The 12,329-nt window shown below is 39.4% G+C and overlaps 1 protein-coding gene across 2 annotated transcripts in view; it reads left to right on the top strand.

Moving 5' to 3' along the window:
- The window catches only part of wu:fb63a08 (MAM and LDL-receptor class A domain-containing protein 1), a 63,802-nt gene extending 52,661 nt beyond the window's left edge, over positions 1–11,141 (top strand). Inside the window, exons 27-34 of one of the 2 annotated variants that reach the window (XM_053651452.1) lie at positions 3,253–3,376; positions 3,716–4,015; positions 4,206–4,462; positions 4,732–4,816; positions 5,780–6,013; positions 7,061–7,317; positions 7,436–7,520; positions 7,929–11,141. In XM_053651452.1, the coding sequence (XP_053507427.1) occupies positions 3,253–3,376; positions 3,716–4,015; positions 4,206–4,462; positions 4,732–4,816; positions 5,780–6,013; positions 7,061–7,317; positions 7,436–7,520; positions 7,929–7,981 (1,395 nt within the window). In that variant the 3' untranslated portion in view covers positions 7,982–11,141. The remainder of the gene's footprint in view (positions 1–3,252; positions 3,377–3,715; positions 4,016–4,205; positions 4,463–4,731; positions 4,817–5,779; positions 6,014–7,060; positions 7,318–7,435; positions 7,521–7,928) is intronic. The other variant, XM_053651453.1, reaches the window with a different exon arrangement.
- The last annotated feature ends 1,188 nt before the right edge of the window (positions 11,142–12,329 follow it).

Below are 12,329 nucleotides of genomic sequence, written 5' to 3'. Positions count from 1 at the left end.
GGATGATAACCCCTGCCATACTGTTGGACCAGGAACCCCGCAGCCGTGCTTCCATCTTCAGAGACATAGAGGTGGAAAGAAGAGCTGTAATCTGGCAGACCTAAAGTGGATGCAGAACTCAAGGCTTATTTAAGATAACAGAAAGAGTGCAGCATCTCCTCCTTAGTCCATTCAATAGTGTGAAGCTGACCCTTGAGACAGCGTTGTCTGAGCAGTTTGTCATGGTGTGAACAGTAAAGTATGTACTGTTGGCAGTAATTTATCAGTCCAAGAAAGCTGAGCATAACTTTTTGCGTTGTGGAAGGAGAAACCTCGACAATGACCCTCAGGCAATCTGAGGAGGGACAACGCTCACCCTGGCTGATGAGGAAACCCAGGTAGTGCACCAGGGGTTGACAGAACTGGAGTTTTGAGAGTGATGCCTTGAATCCACAATGCACGAGGTGCTTCAAAAGGGGTTGAGAGCCTTGTGTACAGACAGTGTGGTCTCTGGCAAAGAGAAGAATGTTGTCCGTATACTGCAGGAGGATACAGCCATCCAGGAGAACCAGAGAGGAGAGAGCTGCATGCACCGTCGAGGAGAACACGGTGGGGAATCGACAAACCCTTAAGATAGGCGTATCCAGATGTATTGTTGTTACTGGAATGTAAAGGCGAAAATAGGCTGCGTCTGTTCGCTCACTGGGAAGCTGAAAAAGGCACTGCAAAGATCAACAATGGTAAAATGAGTGTGATCATGAGGGATAGAAGACAGAACTGAAGACACATCAGGCACTAATGGGCTAATGCATATGACTAGGTTATTAATATGTCTCAGGTCTTGTGTGAAGTGCCAACCCTTAGCGTTAGGTTTCTTTATTATATTAGAGTATTATAGGGAGATAATGTAGGTACAAGAACACCCTGAGCCAGTAGAGAACGTATTATGTTTTACACACTTTCCTCCTTTTCGGGGAAGAGTGGGTACTGTTTGCAATACACTGGGGTGGTGGAGTGCAGCCTAGCAATATAGGGAGCTACCTGTATGTGTTCCACCTCATTGGCATGGGTTGCCCACAATGTGCGTGGTACTTCAATGAGAGCTGCGCAAAACACTAGATCATTCTGAGGCTCTGGCTTGAAAGAAACTACAGAGGAGAAAGACAGGTTGACTGGAGTGAAAGTTGTTTAACCTATCTACATGTAAATATCAGGAAATTAAAGCTGAAATTTTGCTCTGTCATCTCATATTCATCTTTTGATTTCAAACCCAAATGTCTTCAATGTATTGCAAAAACAAAAGAATTGGCTTTGCTTTTTCAATACTTTTGTAGGGGACTGTAATTAGTATATAGAACATCACTGAAAAGCAGTAATAAGCAATAAGTTGCTTAAGAAAATAAAATGCTTCACTATTATTCATAGTTCTGAAACATCCTATAAAATATTTACATACTGAAATGTAAGAGGCATGCAAAATATTTTAAGATTTCACAGTTAAAAATACAGTATCTCACAAAAGTGAGTACACCCCAAACATTTTTGTAAATATTTTGATTATAGCTTTTCATGTGACAACACTGAAGAAATGACACTGCTACAATGTAAAGTGTTGAGTGTACAGCTTGTATAACAGTGTAAATTTGCTGTCCCCTCAAAATAACTCAATACACAGCCATTAATGTCTAAACCACTGGCAACGAAAGTGAGTACACCCCTAAGTGAAAATGTCCAAATTGGGCCCAATTAGCCAGTTTCCTTCCCTGGTGTCATGTGACTTGTTAGTGTTACAAGGTGTCAGGTGTGAATGGGGAGCAGTTGTGTTAAATTTGATGTCATCGCTCTCACACTCCCTCATACTGGTCACTGGAAGTTCAACATGGCACATCATGGCAAAGAACTCTCTGAGGATCTGAAAAAAATAACTGTTGCTCTACATAAAGATGGCCTAGGCTATAAGAAGGTTGCCAAGACCCTGGAGCTGCAGCACGGTGGCCAAGACCATACAGCGGTTTAACAGGACAGGTTCCACTCAGAACAGGCCTCGCCATGGTCGACCAAAGAAGTTGAGTGCACATGCTTAGCGTCATATCCAGAGGTTGTCTTTGGGAAATAGACGTATGAGTGCTAGCAACATTGCTGCAGAGGTTGAAGGGGTGGGGGTCAGCCTGTCAGTGCTCAGACCATACGCCACGCACTGCATCAAATTGGTCTGCATGGCTGTCGTCCCAGAAGGAAGCCTCTTCTAAAGATGATGCACAAGAAAGCCCGCAAACAGTTTGCTGAAGACAAGCAGACTAAGGACATGGATTACTGGAACAATGTCCTGTGGTCTGATGAGATCAAAATAAACTTATTTGGTTCAGATGGTGTCAAGCGTGTGTGGTGGCAACCAGGTGAGGAGTACAAAGACAAGTGTGTCTTGCCTACAGTCAAGCATGGTGGTGGGAGTGTCATGGTCTGGGGCTGCATGAGTGCTGCCGGCACTGGGGAGCTACAGTTCATTGAGGGAACCATGAATGCCAACATATACTGTGACATACTGAAGCAGAGCATGATCCCCAGGGCAGTATTCCAGCATGATAACGACCCCAAACACACCTCCAAGATGACCACTGCCTTGCTAAAGCTGAGGGTGAAGGTGATGGACTGGTCAAGCATGTCTCCAGACCTAAACCCTATTGATCATCTGTGGGGCATCCTCAAATGGAAGGTGGAGGAGCACAAGGTCTCTAACATCCACCAGCTCCATGATGTCGTCATGGAGGAGTGTAAGAGGACTCTAGTGGCAACCTGTGAAGCTCTGGTGAACTCCATGCCCAAGAAGGGTTAAGGCAATGCTGGAAAATAATGGTGGCCACACAAAATATTGACATTTTGGGCCCAATTTGGACATTTTCACTTAGGGGTGTATTCACTTTTGTTGCCAGCGGTTTAGACATTAATGGCTGTGTGTTTAATTATTTTGAGGGGACAGCAAATTTACACTGTTATACAAGCTGTACACTCACTACTTTACATTGTAGCAAAGTGTCATTTCTTCAGTGTTGTCACATGAAAAGGTATAATCAAATATTTACAAAAATGTGAGGGGTGTACTCACTTTTGTGAGATACTATATAAATAAGAGTACAATTCATACATTTCCACAAAGAGATGATGAAAAAATTAAAAAGTCTTTGCTTATTACTTAGGTCCTTTGGGTAGCTGAGAAACACAGTCTGGTGAAAGCCTCTGGTATTAACAAACCTAATAATTGAGATTTTCTTGCAGATTTTATTTGAAGGACGTAGAGGCCACAGCAATAAGTCAGATGTTGCTCTGGATGACGTCTCCTTACACAGAGGACCCTGTGCAGGTGCTTTTGTTTTTACTACAAACTACATCCAGTTTCAAGGTTAGAGGTCCTAAAGTAAAAGCTCAATGTAAACAGCAAGTGACAAAGTTTTCTATTAATTAAAAAAGTTTTTCTACATACAAATCTCAACAATGGGAGAGCATTTTTGCTTTTCTTGCATTATTGTTAATGCTCTTTGTTCTTAATTTTAACAGAGTTCAATTGATTTTTTTTTTATTATACTTATATTGGAATTCATCAGCTTGATTAACATTCTATGTCATTTCATTTATAAGATTTAAATAGTCAAGACAAAATATAGAATAACTACAGATAATATTATTATAATTATTATTAATCATATTAATCAATGATTTTAATGATATTTTTGCTATACAGGTTTACTGAAAGATCCGATTGGTTTCCTGTTGCCTGAGCTGTCAACAGTAATATCTACAGTCAGCAGCACAACTACGCCTCCACAACCACCTACAAAAACCACTACAGTCATGCCTGTTCACAGAAATGTCCCTGCACCAGAGAAATCTGCTTTATCACCTGTTTGCAGAATGAACTGCAACTTTGACTACAATTTGTGCACATGGACTCAGTTATTGACTGATGTTTTTGACTGGACAAGACAACAAGGCTCCACCCCTACATTGATGACTGGTCCATCATGTGATCACACAACAGGAAGTTAGCAATTTAATTTTTATATAGTGCTCGTAGTAGGTCACTTTGTTACCAAGCAAAGTGGGACACAAATGTTAGTCAGTAGCAAGTATATTAAAAAGTGATTTTATTTTGTATTTAACACAGTAAACCTATGCTGAGCCTAAACTGTATATCTGTCTGTCCCCCTCTTTCGGCATTTCTCAATCACCAGCTGGTTACTATGTGTATATTGAGGGTGACAGTGCCACTCATGGAGACACCGCACGTCTCCTCAGTGAGGAATGCTCTGATGTGCAACCCCAGTGTCTGGAGTTCTGGTACCACATGTATGGCTCTAGCTGGACTATGGGTCTGACAGTCTACCTATTGCATGGAAATGTGGCCCAGGAGATCTGGAGAAAAAGAGAAAACCAGGGGAACGGCTGGCATCAGGCTCTAGTGGACATCACACCTCATGACAAATTCAGGGTCAGTTTATCAACATATTAATTGCAGTATTTGTTCATCTTTGTATTACTGTTTGTTCTATCTCTTGAACACATTTTTCTAACAATCTATATTGAAAATATTATGAATATGTTCTTAATAAAGATTGGAGAGTTAAGGTAAATGTCAAGGCTGTTCCGTACAAGACGAGACAATGGATGTTTTACATATTGTTGAGTTCATCCAGATATCTGATTAGTTTTGTGTAGTTAACAAGCTCTGACATCAGTAAAAATGTGTCTTATTTTTAGATTTTATTTGAAGGACGCAGAGGAGACAATGCTAGGTCAGATGTGGCTCTGGATGACATCTCTATACACAGAGGACCTTGTGCAGGTGTTTTATTTATAAAAATTATATCAATGTTCAAGATTGGGGTTAAACTCAGTAAAGGCTTCATATAATTAGCAAGTCACTTAAAGTTTTTAAGTTAGCAAAAGATGAAAATAAAATTTCAATAATTGAACCCTTATAAAAAGAGTTCCCCAAGGGTTCTTTGACTGGTTAGTCATTCTAGTTTCCTACAAAGATTTTATGTGTAATGTATTCTATGTGGGAAACCTTATTTTGCATGGTTCTATGTAAAATCTTTAAAGGGTCCACCAAAAGGACAAAACAAAGCAATGTTAAGTTTCTAGATTTACTTTATTAAATGTTTAAAAATATTTTAAAAATCCAACCATATTTTCTAATTGTTTCATTTCTGCTGTTTTCATCTAACAATGTTTAAATGATTATGTTCAACATGCCTCGTGTTTAAATTAAATTACGTGGATTTAATATGATATGGCCTAATAAAATTGTCACAAAACAATTGATAGTAAAGATAAAGCTAAATAGACTACAAAAAATGACATCTTAGCACTTGAAAATATATTAAAAATAGTTACATTTATCTATTTTTGTTATGTGGTTACAATAACCCAAATATTAGATTACAAAACATATTTCTAGACATTTTTACCAATTTTACTAATTTCAAGCTTAGTCTTGTATTGACAGATTTTTGTTTGTTTTAAGCATTTACAGTATTTCTAAAAACAAATAAATAAATAAGCAAAAATATCTGTCAATATAATAAGAAATTTAAAGCTTGAAATTAATAATAAAAAAATAAATGTCTAAAAATAGGTTTAATAATCTTATATTTGGTTCACTGTAATCATATAACAGGAAATGCTACATGAATATGGTTATATTCAAGACAATTTCACTTGCTAAAATGTCATTTTTTTACAGTGTAATAATAACACCTATTATTATCATTTTGGTTCATGCTATCATTTTTGTGCACTATAGATTTAATAAACCATCACATTGTTTCACCTGCACCTGGAAAGGTGACACTAATCCCGACAGTCACCAGCCCAACCACAAAATCTGTATTTTCACCTGTGTGCACATTCGACTGCAATTTTGACAACAACCTGTGCACATGGAGTCAGTTAGCAACTGATGTTTTTGACTGGACAAGGCACAGTGGTCCCACTTCTACAGCAATGACTGGCCCCTCATCTGATCACACAACAGGAAGTAAGAATGCGCATTTATTTCATAATTTCAAATTATTCAATTATTATATAATGAATAACATTTTAAAACATTTCAGCCATGAAAACTCTCGAAGTGAAATTGTACTGCAGCTGAGTGAGTACGAATACTTGCTCTGATAGACAGGGACAGAGAGGGACAGAGGAGAAGCATGCTGCTGCTGCAAAGGGTACAGAAGGAGGTGCTCCCCCATAGCAGATCTAGACGGTAGTGCTGGGGAGGAGGAGGGTAGAATATGAAATTTAGTAGCGTACGTCAGAGATTTTCCCTTGTGCCGAGCACCGGAATGAGCAGTGCACTCCACAGCCTGAAGCGCGACAATGCACACTTCTGGGTTTTTGACATGTTTACTGTTTCACGCGTGTTTGTTTTGGTTTATGTCATGTCTCCGCCCCTGTATTGTTATTGGTTGTGTCCTAATAAGTCTCACCTGCTATGTGTTTAGTCTTAATTAGTTTAGGTATTTAAACTCCTCATCTATCTTTTATCCCTGGCACAGTATTGTCTCAGTGTTTCACGGCTGTGCATTACAGAGCCATTGGTTTCGGCCTCGTGGTTTGATTTAATTTTTGGTTTCTTGATTTGTGTTTCTGGGTTTCCCCTGTTGTCTCTGTTTGTACATAGCCTGACCCTTGCCTGTTCTGTGGATTATGTTTTAGATCACAATTTGGATTTGTCTGCCTGCCTCTCTTTAAATAAAGTCTTTCACTGCACTTGTATCCACCTGCTCGCCTGCTACGTGACTGGGCACAAGCCATAGGTGGCAAGTTGGCCGGGACTGAAAGCCATTATAAGAATTTTCCGGCTGTGATTGGTTTTTTAATCAGCATTTATGGGATTTTACAAGCTGTAAGCAATACATGGGATACGAAATTTAATAGCACACAGGCCGTAGGCCGCGAGTTGGTCGGGATTATAAAGGGTTATGTGGGGAGAGAAGCGTGGCTGATAAGCTGTTGTGCTATAATATAACAAAGCATAATAAATTCATCACAAACTCTTCTTTTCCCTCCACATCTCCATCACTAGCTGGATACTACCTGTACATTGAGGGTGACAGTGCCACTCATGGAGACACAGCACGTCTCCTCAGTGAGGAATGCTCTGATGTCCAACCCCAGTGTCTGTTGTTCTGGTACCACATGTACGGCTCCAGCTGGACTATGGGTCTGACTGTTTACCTGTTGCATGGGAATGTGGCTCAGGAGGTCTGGGGAAAGAGAGAAGACCAGGGGAACATCTGGCATCAGGCTCTAGTGGACATCACACCCCATGGCAAATTCAGGGTCAGTCTGTTTAGAAATGTTATTACTTACAACTGGCAAGATATGTAGCTAACTGAAAAATCCTTGTGTGTTACACATCATGTGAGGTCAGTGAACCTACAAAGTTGTTTTGTTTTAGATTTTATTTGAAGGACGCAGAGGACACAATGCATGGTCGGATGTGGCAGTGGATGATGTCTCCTTCCGCAGAGGAACCTGTGCAGGTATTTTTTTTCCTATAAATTGTCAAATCCAGCACAAGGCTATCAAAACCAACAAGTTGCTGACATTTTGTGTTTGATTTGAATGAAAAATTACTGTTTAATAACTACCACATTCCTATGTGTACTGATACCTATATATTCAAACAAAAATTATAAATAAAATATATTTGTAAAAAAAATTATTATTTTTGTTTTTGTTTTCTTGGTTTGTTTCCATTTCTTAATTTAATTCTTTTCTTTTTTTTAACTTACATTATTTGTCAATTGGTGTTTCGATCATGCTCATCACTATTGCAAATTAAATGACTTTGCATCTGAGTTATATCAATTTGACACAATAATTAGTAGTATAAATATATTACTTATACACAATTAGTAAATGTATTATTGATCATTTTTCCCATCTAGATTCAGTGAAACATTTGGTTGGTTCACCTACACCTGACATTACCCAATGGTAATCTCTACAGTCATCAGTAAATCTGCTTCACAGCTTCTCAGATAAACCAATACTGTCGGATCATGTCATTCTTTCACAACCTTCAGCACCTGGACCATATCATACCACCTCTCTGTCTCAATCTGGACTTTTGCCTTAAGTTAACAATCTTGTCTAACTAATCACTGATATTGATGAATCTATAATTATTTTGTTAGATTGTCTAACAAAGCACAATTACTTTGTGACTGTGCTTACATTCAATTTGCAAGTAATTGCACTTTGAGTTTTTCTTTCACTTGATCTATTTTATTTTACATTTACTCACTGTTTCAAAGGGAAAATCTGTACTTTCTATTCAGTTATTTTAAATAGTAGAATAAAATATAAACTCCAACAGATGATGAATGATTGCTTGATATATTCCTTTATAAATTCTTCATTTTATTTGTGGTTGTACCATGCATGCATTCACAGTATCTCCTTCAATGTAAAAACAGTGCATGTGACTTGGTACCAGTTTACATTTTGAATTTACCTAATCACAGCTGCTTTTAGCATGGAAGGTAGAGTATGCAGGCAGGTATAGTAATAGCGTTCAGAAGTTCCTTATATTTAGATATTATTTGCTTGTGTTCCTTGGTTTCTTGTTGTAATGTGCACTACAACACACTGGAACGGTTTAAGCACTAACCCAGAGATCTCAATTCGATGGGACAATCTAGGTGCAACACTGAATCTAACCCCCAGAGTGCCTTAGAGATAACCTTGGTCTGTCACATGGGGGAAGAGAAAGCTGACTTAAAAACACACTTATACAAAGCTCCCCACCTCATCAACAAGCTCTCGTACATCAAAACCGGTATGAGGTACTGTCAGAATCAGGTTCACCTATGAAGACACTGTCAGTGGCTTCCTCCACTCCACACTCTAACTCACCCAGGGAGTGTGCTGCTGCACTGCCAGAATCATCTCAATCCACCTGCAAAAACCAGGCTTTTGTGCCAGAGGAAACAGCACCAAAACATCGGGTATGCACATCGCACCATTATCACAACTACAGAGGCTTAACCCCTCGCAGCTCTGTTGGTCACCGGCACCGCACTCACCACTGTGTCAACTCAGCACTGAATCCTTAGCGCCACTCTACTTGTTGGAGACTCAATAATCAGGGATGTAAGAAACAAAATAATTAACTTTTTGCATTCCCAGGGGAACTGTATGCAACAACATGGAGAACATCCCACAGATTTTAAGGAACAACCCAACAACTGACAAAATAATTGAACACACGGGTTCAAATGACATTTCTAAACAGCAGTTAGAAGTTTTAAAGCAAGATGTTCTTCGTCTTCTGGACTCCTCCTCAGTCAAATTGCATATATCATGCCCAATACCAACAATCGGGTGGGGGTCCAGCTGCTTTAGTAGGCTGCTGGGACTAAACACTTAGCTAGCCTCTATATGTGCTGCCCAAGGGGTATATTTCATGGACAACTTTAACTTGTTCTGGGAGCGAAGACATCTGTTTGAAGTGGACGGATTTCATCTGAACATTGCCGGGACATGAATGCTCACTTCCAACCTACTCTACAGCATCTCCCATACACTCTTAAAATCCTTCAGCAGCGACAACAACAGCAATGCTACCCACAACCCTGGGAAGTGGATAGCACAGCCACAGTCACCCCTCAGATCGTCACCAGACTGAGAAATATGACTGAAGAAATGGATGAAATGCATGGGCTTCTAACTAAGCTCAGTCAGCATCACACCCCAAGATTTACTCCTTCTCCCACTACATTTCCAGCAGTCCCTACCAGTGGGCATATCTATTCTGGACATATTCTGGTCATTTGAAATACTTGGTGGCATGGCCGTAGGAAACAGAAGAGGTCTTCAAATACATGTAATTTAATTAAGGTGAACTGTACAAGTAATTATTTTACTGAAGAATCACCTCTCCCTGTTCTTAAATCTGCAGTACTAAATGTATAGTCATTAACAAACAAGTCTTTTGTAATTAGCCAACTTGTTGAAAAACTGGATTTTCTTTTCCTGACAGAAATATAGCTCCACAGTAATTACAATTTTGTACTTAATGAAACATTTGAGTACCTTGCAGTGCATCTCAAGGGAGATCAGTCTTTTATTTTATTAGTCATCTATCACCCTCTTAGAGTTAACAAATTTTTCATTGATGATTTTGGGGAACTGCTTTCTAAGACATTAACTGATTATGAATATGTGTTAATTTCTGGTGATTTCCAGGTGATTTCTTTCAGTTCAAATGTATTAACTCTGTTGCCCCCTTAAAAACAAAAACTGTCTCTTGGATAATTAAAGCTGCCCCTTGAAGAAATAGTACCTCCACTGTAAGGCTAAAAATAGACTGCAGAAGAGCAGAAATGCAGTGGAAGCACACAAAGCTTATGGTTCACCAAGCTATCTATAAAAACAACTTGAAAATACTTAACAAAATGAGTGCTAGAAAATCTTACTTTTCACGTTTAATTGACAGACACAAAGGCAACTCCAGATTCCTATTCTCCACTATAGATAGGCTGCTAAACCCCTCACCTCAAATATCATCAGACATTTTCACAACTGAAAAGTGCAATGAGTTTGCAGCTTTCTTCAGTGATAAAATTACTATCATGAGGAAAAACATAGTCAGCACTTTTCCTGCTGGTATGTTTTCTAACTCTTCACCAATTGCTGTTAAATGCAATCTCCTTCTCAATGGTCAGCCCTAACATACTTGCTCTGGTTATATCACTTTTTCTAGTTGCTCTCTCGACTCATTACCCACCAGCTTTTTAAAGTTGGTTGTAAATTCATTATTGCCAGACACCCTGAGCATTGTTAATCTGTCCCTCCAGCAAGGAATTTTTCCACATACCTTTAAGACAGCTATTGTTAGGCCTCTGCTGAAGAGAAACAATCTTGATTCTTCTGTGCACAGTAACTATAGACCTATGTCTAATCTTCCATTTCTTGGCAAAATAATTGAAAAGGTTGTGACAATACAGCTCAATAACTATCTCAACATTTCAGTCTGGCTTTCGGTCCAACCATAGCACAGAAACTGCTCTTCTAAAAGTTTTAAATGATCTGCAACAAAATAAGGACTCGGGTAATTCTACTTCTCAGTGCTGCCTTTGACACAGTTTTATGCCCAGATTTATGCTTGTTGCTCCCCCCTCTGGCTCTGCAGAGGACACAGCAGCAACCCCCCCCCCCCCAATAAAAACATCACTCCCCCCTCTAGCTCCACCTTTTTGCTCCCTCTCCTGGCATTGCAGTGGCCATTGTTCCACGATCGTGCTCTTCCTTGGACATCCCACCACCCCTCAGCTATATGGAGGAGATCACTCCATCTCATTGCCTGACGGAGGACGTCACATTTCTTGTTGGCTCCACAATAGGTAGTGCTCCCAAGGACTCTGATCAGCTGAACAACATCTCGTCTGGTTGTCCAAGACCCCCCTCTCAAATGGGTGGGTTCTGTCAGGGTTATGCCGAAATCGGGCTGGACTACATCACCCATCAACCCCAGCATGTCACATGACTCCATCACATGTCCTAATCATGCTCACCTGTGCCCTGTCTCACCCTCATTAGTTGTGCATTGTGCATATGTGTAGTCATGTGCTCCTAGTCAGCCCATTTGCTTAAGTCCCAGTTTTCATGTTCATATTTCATGTTTCACTGCTTAACTTGTTTGTTTTTTCTCTTTTTCTAATAAATCTGCACTTGCATCCACTGCCTCTTTAATTACATGACACAATTTAATCATATAGACATTTCATACAAGGTTTGTCAGACCCCAAGAACAAAAACGTCTTGTGCTTTCCTTGGCCGTTTATATTGCTTGTTTACCAACATATACTGTAGGTTGAGTTGAAGCCCTGGATCACATGAACATGATTATATATGTGAATAAAGGTTGAATATTTTTTGCATCTTAATTTTGTAAAAATAATAATAATAATAATTAATAAATAAAAATTGCAACTTAATTTTTCAGAATAATTGTCCACATTTAGGATTATTTTATGCACCTCTTCATAAGTGAATTTCCAGATATGATGGTATTGGTATGTGTAGGATACTGACACTGAAACTGGTTGGTGGGACTGCAGTGACTGCAGGAGTTGTAACCAAGTTGGAACTGAAAACAAGGGGAACCCATTCTGCAAGATTCCAGCAGGAAACTGGGAGAGAGAATATTTGCCAGATGGGTGGTATTCGGGGAATGACAGCCAAAAAAGTGCTGACCAAGCACAAAGAAAAAAGAAGAAAAGGTGGCAGCTATGTGATTAAGACAGAGAATGATAGCCAAAAGAAAAGAGAGACTATGGAAACTG

The sequence above is a fragment of the Ictalurus furcatus genome, chromosome 20, assembly GCF_023375685.1.
Source record: "Ictalurus furcatus strain D&B chromosome 20, Billie_1.0, whole genome shotgun sequence".
In the NCBI taxonomy this organism is placed as follows: domain Eukaryota; kingdom Metazoa; phylum Chordata; class Actinopteri; order Siluriformes; family Ictaluridae; genus Ictalurus; species Ictalurus furcatus.
This window is presented reverse-complemented; position numbering and strand designations above follow the sequence as displayed.